This window comes from Typopeltis vanoorti, chromosome 21 (assembly GCF_054136105.1).
Source record: "Typopeltis vanoorti isolate ZY-2024b chromosome 21, IOZ_Tvanoo_1.0, whole genome shotgun sequence".
NCBI classification, from domain to species: domain Eukaryota; kingdom Metazoa; phylum Arthropoda; class Arachnida; order Uropygi; family Thelyphonidae; genus Typopeltis; species Typopeltis vanoorti.
Window position 1 is genome coordinate 98,351,236 of NC_143569.1, and position 18,438 is coordinate 98,369,673.

At 37.1% G+C, this 18,438-nt stretch overlaps 1 protein-coding gene across 1 annotated transcript in view; it reads right to left on the bottom strand.

Annotated features, from left to right (window-relative positions):
• The window catches only part of tous (testes of unusual size), a 196,028-nt gene that overhangs the window by 118,249 nt on the left and 59,341 nt on the right, over window positions 1-18,438 (bottom strand). The window contains exon 5 of the mRNA XM_090411201.1: window positions 10,768-10,904. Within this exon, the coding sequence (XP_090267327.1) occupies window positions 10,768-10,904 (137 nt within the window). The remainder of the gene's footprint in view (window positions 1-10,767; window positions 10,905-18,438) is intronic.

Genomic DNA, 18,438 nt, shown 5'->3' on the forward strand with positions numbered 1-18,438 from the left:
GAGATGGAATAGTGCCAGTGGTTTTTGGGGAAGTATGGTGTGAGATAGAGGTGAATGGAATGAAATACTTGGCTGGATGTTGTTATAGACCAGGAAATTTGATGGTAGTGACTACGAAATGTATAATCAAATTAGCCAAGCAAATAAGAAAAGGGTGATCATTATGGGCAATTTTAATTATGGCAATATAGACTGGAAAGATGAGATAGCAACTGGAAATAAAGAAAATGAGTTTCTTGAGTTTTTGAGGGAATACTACCTCAGACAGTATGTAACAGAGGTCACATGAGGATTCAGGATCTTTTTGATCATCTCATCAGCGGATGTAATTATAAATGAAGTGTCAAATTGCCCACCAATTGGTAAGAGTCACCATGAGGTGATTATCTGGGTGGTTGCCAGCAGTGTGAGGACCTCTGTAAGAAAATGTAACATGTGGAACTACAAGGGCGGATGATTATGAAGAGCTCAGGAGACAGCTTGCAAGTGGAACATGGAATGAGGAATTAGCTGGAAAAGAGATCAATGCAGCTTGGGGGAATTTTCAAAAACTATCTAGTAGATGCAATGTCTAAATGTATTCCAAGGGTGATAAGGTTAAATAAGGTAGGTGTGAAATGGATGAATAAAGAGATTAAGCATGTGATACAGTGAAAAAGGGCATTATGGTGGCAGCATAAGAAATAAAGAAGTGGAAATAACCAATTCCATGAGGACTACAAAGACCAAGCAAGGCTTGGTTGGTGAGGGTAGCTAAAGTGAGGTATGAACAGCAGTGAGCTAATGAAGTCAAAAAGAATCCTTGGGAGTTCTTTCGATATGTAGCCAGCAAAAGGAAAGAATGATTATGGAAGAATGACATTGATTGGAGAAAATGGTATCAAGACAGCTGTTGCAGAAGGTGAGGTGGAGATACTGAATGAGCAGTTCATAAAGGTCTTTCAATCTTGTGAATGTGACTTCATGGAGAGATTGAGAGCAGTTGATGATGAGGAAGAGAGACTGATTGTAAGTGAGCAAGAGGTGTATGGGGAGTTGAGCAAACTAGATGTAAATAAGGCTGTGGGACTTGATAATATATCACACGTATTCTGAAGGAATGTGCCAGGGAGTTGACGCTGCCCTTGACATTTTTTTAATATGGGTCTTGCACTCGGTCAAATTCCTAAGGAGCAGAAGGAAGGCAAGATTGTGCCACTTCATAAAGGAGGTGATTAGAACTCAAGCATCAAACTATAGGCCTATCTGTGCGTTAGGTTTTGTAATTGAGTTGTTGGAGAAGCTTGTGAGAACTAGAATCCAGAATTGGGTTGACAACAATGGTATTGTCTTTGATGAACAGCATGGATTTGCTAAAGGGAGGTCATGTTTTTGTAATCTACTTACTTATTACAATAAGGTGACTGCTTCCATGGACAGAGAAGGATACACAGTAATATATACTTAGATTTTGCAAAGCCTGTTCATAGACTACCGCATGATAAGTTGATAGTCAAACTGGAGTGGATGGGGTTGTATATTAGATTGGTGCATTGGATTGAAGACTGGCTATATGATATGTATCAACAAGTTGTGCATTGGGGAGCGATATCCGGGAAAAGGAAAGTTAGTAGTGGTGTGCCAATCATCCAAGCAGAGCCTCTCAAAGCCAGATCCGCCCCACACCGGTTTCTACCCTCATTGGGGTCTCATCAGTGAGTAGGTAGACCTAGTAATACCAAGTTTGTAGCAAACAGAACTTACGTACCCTACTATGAGAATAGCCAAGAAGGTGTACTGATAAATTATTAATTATATGAAGAGCCAAAGGCTTCAATTCGGCGACATGAACTTATTTAAGTTAAGGGATATTACATCCCATATTGTTTCATAGCCGAATAAGAAACTCAAAGAGTTTCATGCCGAATATAGAAACTATATAAAATTCGGCTAGTCCAAGCATAAGCAAATACCTGGATAGTGCAACATCTGACCCATTTGGTAGTGCTACACTGAGGCAACTCGTAGTAAGGGTGGAGCAAGCTCCGATCACTATTCTTGGTATTTACCCATAATGTGAAACCCAGCTTCTAGGAGCTGTATTACTGTTCTACATTATGAGATAAGGTCACTACCCAGACCGGTTTCAACCTTTATGAACACCTTCTTGGCTATTCTCATAGTAGGGTATGTAAGTTCTGTTTGCTACAAACTTGGTACTAGGTCTACCTACTCACTGATGAGACCTCAATAAAGGTCTCATAAAGGTCTCATCCACATAAAGCAAAGAGCTGAGATTAACCTCTCCAATTTGATATTAGGATTAATACCACTTTCCTTCGTAATGTGATCCATATAGATAATGAATAACAGAGGGGACAATATACATCCTTGTCTGACACCAGATTTAACATTAATCCATCTTCCTGTACTTCCTTCAATTCTACCTGCTGACTTACAACTGAAATAACAAATAAAGACTAATTGAATTATTCCGGTTTTGTGAACACATTTTTATTTAAAAGATTATTTTTTAAAACTAGACAAGTACTAAAAAACAAACCTGACAAGGTTCGTTAGTCATCAGACTAACATCTTTAGTACTTGTTTAGTTTTAAGAAACAGTCTTTTTTAATAAAAATGTGGTCACAAAACCGGAATAATTCGATTGAACTTCTTAACCACAGAAATCTCCGCAAGATTGAATAAAGACTAAGTATTGCTTGATATAATGCCCCATTGACACCATATAACTGCAGCGTTTTGAATAGCTTCTCTCTTGGCACCTTATCATATGCCTTTTCCAGATCTCAAAACTTAAGTACAGATCTTTGTTATATTCTCATGATTTCTCAACTATTTGTCATAAAGTGAAAATTTGATCCTCACAGCCTCTATTTGGCCTGAATCCAGCTTGTTCTTCACCAAACTTCTCTTCCACAATCTTTGTCAACCATTTCTGAAGTCTATTTGCATATATCTTACCAGGAACACTCAGTAGAGAAATGCCTCTGTAATTGTCACATTCAGTTTTATTTCCCTTTTTATATATGGGTACCATGAGAGCTCTGCTCCAATCATCCAGAATTCGTCCCTCTTTTTGGGAACGATGCAGAGGACACTGACTAGTAGCAGTAAGGAGATTCTTGTTTCTTTGTATAAGGCTCTGATTTGGTCACACATGGACCATTATGCACAGATTTGTTTGCCTAATTTTCAAAAGGACGAAGAGATGTTGGAAAGGGTGCAGAAGCAACTGACTAAGGTAGGTTCTGATCTCTGCAATGTTGAAGATGAAGAAAGGTGAGAAGATGCAATTTACAGAGTCTAGTAGATAGGAGGAAAAGGGGTGATATGATAGAGATGTACAAGTTGGTAAGGGGTTGTTATAGGATCAATGGTGAAGATGTTTTTCATAAAATGGTGGGAGATCAGGGGAGAACAAGAGGTCATCCCTGGAAGCTGTATAAGGAGGGTGTGAACAGGGGAATGTGTTGTATGCAGAGTGAATGATTGGAATGCCTTGCCAGTAAGTGTGGTGTCTGCAGAGAATTTGAATGTGTTTAAGGCATGGTGTGATGATCTGTGTGTATGACAAAAGGTCCTCCTAGATGAGTTTTTGACTCCAGGGGATCTTAGAGTAATAATAATAATAGATTAATAATAATAATAGATTAATAATAATAATAATAAAATAATAATCTCTTCAACATCCACAAATGTGGTGAAGATAACTTAGTAAAGTTTAATGCCATAAAAAAACTCAGGTCTGCTTTATTACCTGCAAAAAGATCCTACCTCATACTCTCTTACTTTTGATAATGTTCCAATGTCCTTTCAAGATCAGCTTTCTTTTCTTGGATTGACTGTGACATCCAAATTTTCTTGGCAAAAACGTATTACATACATAGCTTCCTCAACTTCTAAAAAGCTTGGTGTTCTTTTCCATTCAAAACATTACTTCTCTTCAGCTCAACTCCTTATAAGTCTCAGGTCCAACCAAACTTGAAATATTGATCCCACATTTGGGGTGCTGCACCAAAGACCTCCCTAAGAATTTTTGATGATATTCAGAAGAGGGTAATCTGTTTCATAGATCACCCTTCCCTCACAGACTCTCTTCAGTCACTTACGTGTAGGCACTCTGTTTCAGCACTGTATCTTTTCTATAGGTACTTTCATTCTGCTGCTTCTCTGGATTGGGCCCCTATTCCTCCACTTTTCATCTAACCATGTAAGTAGAGCAGTGACTGGCCAATACCCATACACTGTTCAACTTTGAACATACCAAACAAAATTCTCATAATCTTCTTTCATTCCATCCATCCCTGTTCTCTGGAAACAATTCCCCCATACTGTTTTTCCCAATGAGTACAGCCTCCAACTCTATAGGAAACATAACAATAGGCTACCTCTTTTTTCTTAATCACTTACCCACACATGACACTGTACTGTTATAGGTCCTGTGACCATTCAGGTGTGGAGTCACCATAAAATAAATAAATAAATAAAAATGAATACGTAGAACATACTACATCATACAAAATACTTCATGCAAAACTCAGTAAACAAGGAAGTCTTGACCACCATTTTCTTTGTATGTATCGGTGCAACAAAAATGCTTCCTGAACAATATTGGATGCTAAATTTCACAAACATACAAACACAAAAACTCAACTTCACTGTTTAAAGTAAGTAAAATACTACCAAACATAATTACAAAATTACTAATATTCACTAAAATAAGAGACATCTGTAAGCCATGTGAAGCACCACTTCTACTATCTTGGCATCAAACAACTTTTTTTTAACCTTCCTTCTCCTATTCTGTTTAAGTGACAAGCCCACCATGTATCCTCATAACCTACCTGTAGTTTTGATTCATTTTTTTTATTTGACAGACCTTGCAGTGACCAAATAATTCAAGCTTCAAGATTTTCCATAACCCATAACCATGTGGTATCCCCAAAAACATTACACGTTGAACTCCATGCCATCTTCCAGTGGAGCGAGGATAACCTAGTAAACTTCAATGCTACCAAAATACAGCTCTATCATTTTTTCCCCATAAGTAAAATTTCACTTCAGTTCCCCTCACATTTGATAATACAATAAGGCCTCATTTTTCATTTCCTCTATTTACGAAGATACAAATTAACGAACATCTCAAAATCAATGGCAAGAAATCCAAAAACAAAACAAAAGCAAAAACACAGAAATGTTTGTGATTGTCTTTTGTTTTATATTCCATATCATTGTGGGTAAAAATTACAGAACAGTTTGTTTATGTTTTGGTCCACTGTGAACCACATTGTAAGGACTGCTAAAAAAAAACTGAAAGTATTGCTAATATTAGCATTTAAACAATAAATTAAAAATGTCATCCACATGTAGAGATAATTTATCATCTTCCGTAGCTAAAAAAACAGAAAAATCACTTACCATTGACCAAAAGAAATAGAAGTGATTTGATGTATTGAGAGTCATTCTGATGTGTCATTCCGGTGAGAGTCATTCTGATGTGTGTAAAGCATTCAAGTCAAAGCCTTCTACACAGTTTCAACAATAGTAATCAATACAGAGAAGATGAATTCATGTGTAGAAATTGTTAATGTAAACACATCAAGAACATCTTATTCAAGGAGTGAAGTAATGAAAAATATGAAAAAAATTATTAGTGCTATCGATTGACGATATGAATCAAAACAACATTAATGTAACTCAAGCAGTAATCATGGAAAAAGCAAAGTCCTTGTTAAATGAAATAAATAAAGAAGCTTATGGAAAAGCCATTCATACTGAAGAAACCAATCTCATTTAAATACATTATAATTTGACCTCATTTTATGAGTAGTGGGCTGGGAACCTAACCCCTTCATAAAATGAGGCCTTCCTTTAAGACTTCAATAATAAATTTAGTTTAATCCTTTATCAAAGTGTGAGCAAACAAAGTTTGAGCCTGAAAATATCTTCAGGACTGGGGCAAGGTAGTACAACACTGGGCAACTTGTAGCAAAGGTGGACCAAGCTAACATCACTCCTATCTCAGTATCTCCCATAATGCAAAACACATCTCCTTGCAGATATGTATAATGTTATGCATTAAGGGAAGGGTCACTACCCAAACTAGTTTTGACCTTTATTGAGGTCTCTTCAGTGGGAGCCAGGCCCAGAAGTGGAGATACCAGGCAACTCCTATAGGTAGAGATGATCTCGCAATGGCGAGGTCATCTTTACCTATAGGAGTTGCCAAAAGGTGTGCCACCTTTTTATTAAATTACTCTGGATTTAGAGAAAGATGTTGAAAGTTTATTTTTCACTTGGTTAGACTATAATAAATTTAGTTTAATCCTTTATCCAAGTGTGAGCAAACAAAGTTTGCGCCTGAAAATATCTTCAGCACTGGGGTAAGGTAGTACAACACTGGGCAACTCGTAACAAAGGTGGACCAAGCTAACATCACTCCAAAGATGACCTCGGCATTGCTTCTGCCTGGTATCTCCACTTCTGGGCCTGGCTCCCACTGAAGAGACCTCAATAAAGGTCAAAAGTAGTCCAGATAGTGGCCCTTCCCTTAATGCATAACATTATACATATCCACTGCAGGAGATGTGTTTTGCATTATGGGAGATACGGAGATAGGAGTGATGTTAGCTTGGTCCACCTTTGCTATCAGTTGCTCGGTGTTGTACTACCTTACCCCAGTCCTGAAGATATTTTCAGGCGCAAACTTTGTTTGCTCACACTTGGATAAAGGATTAAACTCAATTTATTATAGTCTAACCAAGTGAAAAATAAACTTTCAAAACCTTTAAGACTTCCTGTTAAAATCAGATTCCTGTTCCTGGGCTGAGTTATACCTGCAACCTTTCCTAGAGCAAATACATCACATTCACAACCTCTTCCAATGTCCAAAAAATTTGGTATCTTCTTCCATTCAAGACATACCCTCTAAACATCATATAAATCTCAAATTCACCTTAGAATGACTGAGTCTATTTTCTATACAGAAGAACAATTTATTAACAGATCACCTTCCTAGACTGATACAGACATACTTCAAAAAAATCAAAGTCAAAATTATTGAGGGAAAGGTGATAATTATAGAACATGTTCTAAGGCCAAATACATAATTACCAGATCATATTATTATGTTCTTCTTCTTCTGCAGCTTTTCCCACTTAAGTAGGGTCACTGTTTGTGATGAGTCTCCTCCACAACCTCCTGTCTTGGGCTGTAGCCACATCAAAGTTCTTCATCCTCAAGTCCTCCTCCACCATCTCCCTCTATCTCCTCTTTGGCCATCTGCACTTCCTCCTCCCCTGCACATCAATCTGCATGACCTTTCTTCCCACCTCTTCCTCCCTCCTCATCACATGACCAAACCATCTAAACCTTATCTCCTGTATCTTTGCTCCTAAGTTCGTAACTTTCACTGTTCCCCTCACATAGTCATTTCTCAGACGATCCTTTCTGGTCACATCGCACATCCACCTAAGCATTCTCATCTCCGCTACCTCCATCCTGCTGATGTTATTTTTCCTCAGGGCCACAGTTTCCATAGCATACATCATAGCTGGTCTCACTACTGTCCTGTAAATTATTATGATTATTATGCTACAGCAAATATTTGAGAAGTTTTGGAAATATAGCAAGGACCATGACCATAATGTAGGCCTGAATAATAATAACAATCTTAACTTCTTAATGGAACTTGCATCTCAGACCTTGAAAGTTTTAAAAATTCTTGGCATCTTTAATTTATAGTATAACCAAGTGAAAAATCTTTCAACATCTATCTCTAATCCAGCATTATTTAGTAATAAGGTCTAACACCTTTTGGCTACTTGTAATTTAAATCTTGGTATCACTTCTGAGTCTGGCTCCCACTGATGAGACTTCAATAAAGATAAAACTCAGTCTGGGTAGTGGCCCTACCCATAATGCATGTCAGTAAGGATATGTGCATTGCATTATGGGATACTTAATGCAATTGCTTAATGCATTGCATTAAGCAATTGATGTGAAGTCACTAGCCTCTCTATATACAAGTAACCCAGTGGTGACCTCACTTGCAAACTTTGTTTGCTTACGCTTGGATAAAGGATGAAACCAAGAATATAATTTCTTGGCATCTTTAATTTATTTTATTGCATGTAAGACATAGTATATAATTAGTGGTTTAACTCATGTAAAAATTAGGATTTAGCGGCTCATATTTCACTCTTTGCTACAAGGTATCTTCAGGGAGATGAAAGAGAGAGAAAGCACTAAGAAATGATAACGATACAATTAGGAATACATTGAATACAAATCCCATTCATAACCATTATCATTATTATTATTAAAAACAGACCTCCATGGAGTCAGAAACTCTTTGCGAGAAGTACACACTGTCATACACAAATCTTACCAAATCATGCCTTAACATTTGATGCATCCACACTCACAACAGACTGAGGTAATGCATTTAACCTCCTCACACCTCACTCCTTTGCTTACACCTATGTTTAGGGATAGCCTCTTGTTTTTATACCCAACCCATTCTATGAAAAATTTCTTCCAGTCTCTGGCCAATTTATATGTCTTAATCATATTCCCTCTCGTTGCCCTATTCACAAAGCTTCACAAATTTCATTCTCTCAATCTGTATTTATACCTCACTTTCCAAGACCAGTTATAACCTTGGTGAATCTTCTCTGGACCATTTCCAACATATCTTCAACAACAAGAAAACCAGGTGAACAAATCTGTGAACAATAATTCATATGAGGCTCTCATTTCTACAAGTCAAGGTCCTCCACATCATTGCCTGATGCAATGACTTCACAACTTGTGCAATATGGCATCTGAACTTCAGGGCCTTGTCCACCACCACTCCCAGATCTCTCATCTCCTCTACTTCCTTCATAGTTTCCTCACCAAGTGTAAACTTTACATCCCATTGTTGCTTACCAAATTTCAGAAAACCTTATACTTTGCAACATTGAACTGACAGTTCCACTTATCTGCCTAGTTGTAACTAAGCAGCGAATATCAGAATTTTGAAACACCAGGACTACATCCGTTTTCACCATTACAGCCACTCGGGGCTTGCAGACCATACTCTGGATACACGCCACAGAATACGGTGGAAGAAAGCCAGAGTAACACAGTGCAGCAAGTATAAATTTGAAAGACTAATCATGCCTAAGAAACATGCCAAACTTCAATACATTTGGATGCATGAGACTGCCCCAAATTTGGGTAACATGCATCTTGAGAACTTCAGCCCAACGGCCAATAATACCTAATATAGATTGCTATGGGGCACCATCAGGACTTTAGGAAAAACAGTTGTTTCCTCGCTTCTACCTCATTTGCTGTTTTCTAGTGCCTGCGTGCACATGTCTTAATCTTATGTTCCCATGAAGATGGCAACGTGATGTTGCCAAAATATAGAAAATATATATTAAAGTTTGTTTTAATTTATAATACCAGTATACGTTGTGAATTCCTTAAGTCATTTAGTAATTATGTGCAACCACGTATAAGCCTTTCTACGAGAACTAGTTGTAACTGTGAATATAATCCTGATAACTAGTATTTAAGGAATTGACAGCGTATACTAGAAATATAGATTAAATAAACTTTAATTTATACTTTCCGATATTTCGGCGAACGTCACGTTGCCATCTTCTTGGGAACTTACTACTAAGACACGTGCACACAAGTACTAATAACAGCAAATGAGACTAAAGCTAGGAAGCTAGCGTTTTCCTAAAGTCCTGATGGTGCCCCCTGGCGGGCTATATCGGTAGTTCTTGGCCTTAGGGCTGAAGTTCTTCTGATAAACGTTTCCCAAATTTGGGGCAGTCTCATGCATCCAAATTTGTTGAGGTTTGGCATGTTCCTAAGGGCCGAGGCTGATTCCATGAATAGTCTTTCATACTTGAACTTGCTGCGGTGTATTACTGTGGCTTTCTTCCATCTTATTCTGTGGCGAGTATCCAGAGCGTGGTCTGCAAGCCCAGAGTGGCTGGGCTTGCAGACCACGGAAAGTATAAATTAAAGTTTATTTAATCTATATTTCTAGTATACGCTGTCAATTCCTTAAATACTAGTTATCATGTTTAACCAGCGTATAAGCCTCTCAACAAGAATAATGAATATAATCCTGTTAGATGTATTCCATATTAGCCTTATTCCTTATCACCTTGCCTGATTTGGCTTCATCAGCAAACAAATGAATATTTTTCTATAAGTCTTTCATAATATGATTAATATCATATCAAGAAAGATATGTTATCATATTATTAATGAACATATTGAACATTATCTCTTTGAACATGCTTTATGTTTTTTCATATACTAATTTTAATTTTTACTAGTGGTGGTAGACAGATAGCATAGTTGCAGTGAGTTGTAGTTGGTGGAATGAGCCGTAGTTAGACGGAGTTATGGAGCGGGTGCCCTCCCTCGATGAGTCTTTGGACTCCCTGGAGGTGTCATATAATAATAATAATAATAATAATAATAATACCTGTCAATAAGTCATCCCTTTATCAGTACTCCAATTTTATTTTTATTCTCATCTGTTTCCTTTTATACAATACTTCCTTAAGTATTCTGTCAAATACATTAGGAAAATCCAAAAATACAAAAAATTGAATTTTTTGTATTTTTGGAAACTGTGAAATCAGCTTTAAAATATGGCTCAACAGTTAACAATTTAAGAGATAACAATGCTACTTATTCAATTAAAAAAAAATGCTATACATAAATATTCCTTAAAGAAAAAAAACTCACTTGTTTTCATAATTCCACAAATATATTGAATTATCACTAGAATATGTTAATATCAGTGGTTTTCTAGCACAAGCACCCATGTCATAAATTGAACCACATGGAAATGGTGTAGATAAATACTGAAAGACCAGTTCTTGCTGAAAAATGTAATTATCATATATTCCACAAAACATTCTTTAGATACTTTAGAGCATATATATATATATATATATATATACATATACATATTCTCTCATAAGTATTATTATTTTATTCACATAATTGATACACAGTCAAAACAAGATATCATAGAGGATTGCTGCAATAATGAGGACACTGACCTGCAGAGATAAAAGGGTTATCATTCCATTGTATAAGTCTCTGATCAGACCACACTTAGACTATTGTTCTCAGATTTGGTCCCCAGGATTTGAAGGGGGGGTTAATTAATTGTGGAAAGGGTACAAAGGCAGATAACAAAGATGGTTTCAGGACTGTACCATGTTAGTTATGAGGATCACCTGAGGGTATGTGGACTGCAGAGTTTGGTGGATAGAAGAAGGAGAAGTGATATGATTGAAACTTTTAAACTGTTGAGAGGTGGTTACAGGGTTGACACTGGGGAGTTCTTTCGCTTGGCTGAACAGCGAGAAGAAGTGATGACAAGAGACCATCCCTGGAAGTTATGAAAGGAAACTGTTTGCAAGAGGGTGAGGAGTGGTTTCTTTGCATGGAGGGTGGTTGAACCGTGGAATGCATTGCCTGATGGAGTGGTGAGAGTGAGAATGGTCAATGAGTTTAAGTAGTGGTATGATAGACTTTGTGTTTCTCGGGGGGGGGGGGACCTCCCCTCGATGAGTCTTGATAGACTTACTTTGTGTTTCTTAGGAAGGACCTCCCACGATGAGTCTTTTGACTCCATGGAGACCTGAATAATAATAATAAATAAATAATAATAATACAGAACAATTCAGATGCTACCCAAGAATCTAAGAATAGTCTATCAGGTAGTGTCATAAAATATGGACTGTTCCAAATAATGCTATTTTTTGTAATTCATATGGGGTCACTTTGTTGATGTGTAATTGCTGTAAATAGTTGGATAGCTTCTTTGAAGTTGCACCAAGTGCACCGATAACTATTGGAATGACTTTGGTGTGTTTAAGCCACAGCCGGCCAACTTCGATTTCCAGATCTCAATATTTAGTAATTTTTTCCAGTTCTTTGTTGTTAATGTCATTATCACTGGATACTGTGATATCAATAATCCAAACCTATCGATGTTCAATAATTGTGATGACAGGTCTATTGTGTTCCAAATGCCGATCAGTTTGTATTCTAAAATCCCAGAGAATTTTTGCTGCTAATAATAATAATAATAATTATTATTATTATTACAGCAAGGATACCTCCATGAAGCTCAAAGACTCATCACAGGAGAGACTAACTATCCACAGAATATTTATCATACCTCTCTATGAACTCGATGACAGACAATGCACTAAGAAACTCTAGCAACTCATCCCACTCATTCACCACTCTCCAAGTGAAGATTAATCTGAACACAATTGCTAACCACACTCGTATTCAATTTTCAGGGATGACCCCTTGTTCTGCCCCTTTTCGCCAAATGATGAAATATTTCCTGTTTCCAGGTGACCAGAACTGAGCACTGTGAGCCAGTTATCAAGGCATTGTAAAGAGGAATGATACCATCCTTATCTTTGCTTGCTAGTGTGTTCTTCAATCAAGTAATCCCATGAATTACTTGATTGAAGTAATTCATGGGATTACCTTGAATTACTTCAATTCAACCTTGGCCACCTTGGCAATATGCCCTCTGAGCCTCAACCCTCTACTAACATCCTCTCCCCATATTCTAGCTTCATCAATTTCCTGAAGTACAGTTCCATCGATGTGGTGCACAGCTTATAATCTTTTCATCCCAAAATGCATAAATTATAGTTACGGAGATAGAATATGAAAATTTAATATTTTCAGGGAGGATAGAAGAGGGATACTGCTGATGATAATAACAGATGAATTGCAGCCAAAAAGAGTAGGAGACAGATAGGTAGATGGCAGTTATTCTGAGGTGGTCTGGTGTGAGACTGAGACCAATAGTACAAAATACATAGTTGATTACTGGCTAGATTTAATTTCCAAGAATGATGTGGAAAACATGCATCAGCAAATTAGTATTAGTATTACTTCTAAGCCTCCATGGAATCCAAAGAATTATCGTGGGAGGTCGAACACTCAATGATCTCAATAACTATCATACCTTGCCTTCAACACATTCAATTGGAGCACTCACTACCCACTCTGGCAATGCATTCCACTTGTTCACCACCCACCAAGCAAAAGATTGCTTTTTCACCTCTTTACTCACATGATCTTTATACTGGTTCCAGGGATGACTGCTTGTTCTTGCATCACTCATTATCCTATGCAATAATTCCCCTGTATCTATTTTGTAGGCTTCTCTCACCAGCTTATACATCTCAATCATATAACTCCTCCTCCTATCTACCAGCTTTGAAGACCATATTCCCTCAATCATACTCAATATTCCAGAGTCCTGAGACAGTCTTAGTTATTCGCCTCTGCACTCTCTCTCTCTCCAATGTTTTCCTATCAATAATATAGCCAGGTGACTGACTAAATCTGTGCAAAGAAATTCAAATGAGGCCTAAGCATTTTATAGACTGGAACTATCGCCTCCTTATCTGTACATGTCAGCTTTCTTTGCATTATAGCAGCAATTTTTGGGTAACCCTATACAACTTTCACAATGTGTCCACTGAACTTCAGTTCCTTATTTACCAAAATGACCAGATCCCCAGCTTTCTGTAGATGTGCATTCCATCTATATGGAATGCACATCCTGAAGAAAAGTTCATCAAATTTGGTGAACATAGGAGGAATTAGTATAAGTGCAGGTCAAGTTATTATTATGCTGAACTTCAACTATGCAGATTTGGCAGATAGATTGGAAGGATCAAAGATCATAGGGCAGAAAGTAAATGGAATTTATACACCTACTCAGAGATAATTGCTTAAAGTAGCATGTGATGATGGGCAGGATTCAGGGTGTGAGAGTGGTGAATCTGGCGATAGGATCAGAGGTGCTATCCATTAACAGTATTTTTAAGGAAATTACAATGTAGACTAATATATTAACTGAAATAAATTTAATTAATACTTCCAATATTTTGGCAAAGTCAAACTGTCATTATCAGGAAACACAATATATGATATGAGCACACAGGAACTATATATTGAGTTTCCTGATGAAAACAATTTGGCAAAATATTGAAAGTATTAATTAAATTCATTTTAGCTGCAACAAATAATTGAGAAATCATGGGAATATGACAAAGATATGTACTTGAGTTATGTAAATCTGGAAAAGGCATGACAAGGTGCCCATAGGAAAGCAATTCAAAACACTACATTTATATGGGGTAAATGGAATATTAACCAGAGCAATATGTAGGCTATATTCAAGTTGTAAGTCAGCAGTTAGAACTGAAGGAAACACAGAAAGATGGTTTGATGTAAAATCAGGAAATAAACAAGGATGCACATTATCTCCACTCTTATTCATCATCTATATGGAATGCATTATGAAAAAAAGTGGAATTAAATCTGATATTATTTTATTATTATTATTAGCATCTGACCTCCATGGAGTCAGAGACTCATCACGGGAGGTAAACACTATTACACACAATGCTTATCCAACTGTGCGTTAAACTGATTTGATGTATCTACACCCACAACACACTCAGGCAATGCATTCCACTCACTAACCACTCTCCATGCAAAGAACCTACTTCTCAGTCCTCTGCTCACACCCTCCTTACAGTTTCCAGCGATGGACTCTTGTTCTGCCCCTCCTCCCTCCAAGTCTATGAAAAATCTCTTCCATTGACCAGATAACAACCGCTGACTAGCTTATGTCTAAATCATATCCCCCCCCTCTTCTTCCTTTCACGAGGCTCTGCAACTTACATTCTCTCAATCTGTCCTCATACTCCACATTCCAAAGACCACTGAACACCTTTCCAACATATCCTCGTCACCATGCAAACGTGGTTACCAAATCTGTGCACAATAATCCATATGAGGCCTGATCAAGGCCTCATATGGATTATTGGAATCCATATGAATTCCAATAACTCATATGGAATATATATCATGTAAATAATTTTTACCCTCCTTCCACTCCCTTGGAACCTGTACTGTTGCAAGACTTTTATTTAAGAGGCATGCCAATACTACTGCCAATTCCCTAGAACATTCCCTTAAGATGCATAGTGATATGACATCAAATCCTATTACATTATTGATATCAAGGTTACTTATTTCCTCAAATAACTCCTGTTATTTATTTATTAGTTTATTTATTTCCTCAAATAACTCCTGTTCGCTAACAATTAAGCCATCCTCTCCTATGTCCTCTACACTTAATTTCCTAGTGATTACACCCTGATCAGGATGAAACACCTTTATAAATTGATCACTGAATACCTCAACAATATCTTCTGCAGTAGTTACTATTTTACCACTTTCATCATTAACTTCATCTTACTATGATCATTCTTCCTTCTAATTGCCACATATCTAAAAAACTCTTTAGGGATTTTTCTTTGGCTGATTTGCCAATTTCTGCTCATACTCTACTTTTGTTTTCCTTACTAACTGAGTCACTGTCCTAGCTTGTTCTTTATACTCTTCATGTGACTGATTATTACCATTATTCATCTTGTACTTCCTCCAAAGTACTTTCTTTTTCCAGATTTCATGCTTAAGTTCCACATTCATCCATTTTACACCTACCTTATTCAGCCTTTTGGCCTTCAGAATACATTCACACATTGATACCATTATGTATTTCTTTGTCAGTTCCAACACAGCACTTATTTCCTTACCATTCAACTCCTTGTTCCATGTTATAGCTCCAAGCTGTTTCCTAAGCTTGTCATAATCACCAGCCTTATAATTCTACATATATCCTTCCCTCACAAAAGTCTGCATATGACTAGCCACAACACAGGTGATTACTTCATGATCACTTTCACCAACTGGAGGAAAGTGTGAAACCCCTCTCACAATTACATCCTCTGATGAAATGATCAGATCTAGAACTTCAATCCTTGCTTGCCCTTCTTTATGTGCTGGTTGAGATAGTTATCTCTCAAGAAATTCATTTTCCTTATTCCCAAATGATGTCCTTTATTCCAATTTAAGAAGGTGGTCTGAAAAGTTATCGGTCTAACAATGAAAAAATCTTCTGGCCAGCCTGGTTGGCTGAGTGGTTAGTGTATCTGCTCTCCAGCCAAAAGGCTGCAGGTTCGAATCCCGCTGTGGACATGGATGTTGTGATTGTCTGTGGAAATACTAGTGGTGGTTGGCAGTAGATAGCATTGGTGTAGATGAAGAAGGTAGTTGCGATTGGTGGAGTGATGGAGATGGAGAGTTGTAGAGTAGGTGCCCTCCCTCAATAAGTCCTAGGACTCCCTGAAGGTGTCAAGTAATAATAATAATAATAATAAAACGAATTTATAATTCCAAAATTATTTTTATTTTTCAACATAATCTCCCTTAAGACTAATACATTTATTCCAGCGATGCCCCAGAGCCATTATCCCGTCTCAGTAAGATCTGCAAAATACCCCTCTACAGCTGCAATCACCCAAGGAAGAGTTTTAGTTTTAGTTTTGGGAACAGACAGAAGTCAGAAGGAGCCAAATCTGGGGAAATAGGGTGGATGTTCCCACAATTCATAGTGCAGATCCCTTAATTTTCCCATTGCAAAATACGAAACACTTTTGTGTGCAGATGCATTATCCTGATGAAACATGATTTTTTCTTCTGCGAACCAGTTCTTTTCTCACAAATGTTTTCGTCTAGTCTGGTTAAAAGATTGAAATAATATTCTCCAGTTACTGTTTTACCCTTTTCAAGATAATTAATAAACAAAATGCCTTTAGCATCCCAAAAACACCGATGCCATGACCTTTCCTGCTGATGGAACCGACTTTGTCTTCTTTTTTATTATAAACAGCAGTCAAAATTATCCACTGTTTTGACTGATGTTTGGATTCTGGTGTGTTATGATGAATCTAAGTCTCATCCATAGTGATAAATTGATGCACAAAATCAATTTTATTCTTGTTAAAACACTCCAAGCACTGTTCAGAGATTTTCATGCGAGTACGTTTTTGATCTGCTGTGAGCAAGTGCAGCACCCATCTTGCGCAAAGCTTTATCATATGCAATTCTTCATACAAAATATATCCTACACATTCTTTTGAAATGCCTATAGTCTCAGCAATTTCACACACTTTGACTCACTGATCATCCAATACCATATCATGCACTTGATCAAAGATTTCTGGTGTCATGACACTTTTTGGATGTCCTTCACGTGGATCATCTTCAAGGCTGGTACGACCACATTTAAACTTGGCAACCCATTTCTTAATTGTTAAAAACGAAGGATAAGAATGCCCATAAACTTTCATAAACTTCAAATGAATTTCTTTTGCCATTAAACCTTCTTTTACAAAGAATTTTATAACCGCACAATACTCAATTTTATCCATTTCACATACAGACAACATTTTTGCTTCAGACAGCTGTATAAAACAATCTATTTCATAGAATGACTTGCAATCTCACATGGATGCTTATGACAGATGTACCAACTTAGAAAAAAAAAAAAATCGTGCTGCTATCTATGGTCGAGGCCGAGAACTTTTCAGACCACTTTCATATATTACCATAATTAAAATCACCCATAATAATTACCCTTCCTTTGTTCACTAATCTAAGTTGTTTATACATTTCTTCATCACCACCCTCCACATTCCCAGGCCTATAGCAACATCCAACTGAATATGTTTGACATATTTAACTTAGAGATTTCAAACTTAGTTCTTTGCTTTCTGCAAATAATGTTGTACTCCTAAACACGTCTGGTGCAAGTCTCCAGAATTCTCTAACTAAAATGAATAAAAGCTGTATCAAATTTGACACGAAAATTAGCAATAAAAAGACCAAAACTATGAAAATAGGCAGGAACATAGAAAACTTCAGTTGTCTTCTCAATGGAGAACCTATAGAATGAGTAAATATTTCAGCTATTTAGGCACAGTTTTTAGTGAAGATAGCAAATTAAATTTGGAAATAGACAACAGAATAAGCAAAGTTGGCATGGTGGTGAGCCAGCTGAATAAATTTATATAAAATAAGAGAGGAATTGGCCAAAATACTAGGCTAGCAGAATACAAGACAGTATTCAAACCAGTTTTAAGTTATAGATCTGAGAAGTGGGTTAGAAATAAAGATTTGATCAAAGACTAGCTCAAAGGAAGGAACTTGTATGCATTGCAGTGTGTGAGCACAGCTAATCTAAGGTGGTCTGGTCACTTTAACAAGCACTGATGACAGTGAGTGACAGACAAAGACAATAATTTAGTTACTGAGTGACCACTTTTCAAGGGTATATCATCAAAGTGAGGTAAGTTACTGCTGTGACAAATGCGTCAGGGATTGATGTGAGAACAGAAGTTAATGAATTGGAGCTACTTATGATATTGCAGAATCTCAGTGTAAATATGACCGTGGAATTAGATGGGATATCAGCTCACATTTTACAAGAATGTGCAAGGAAACCGGCAA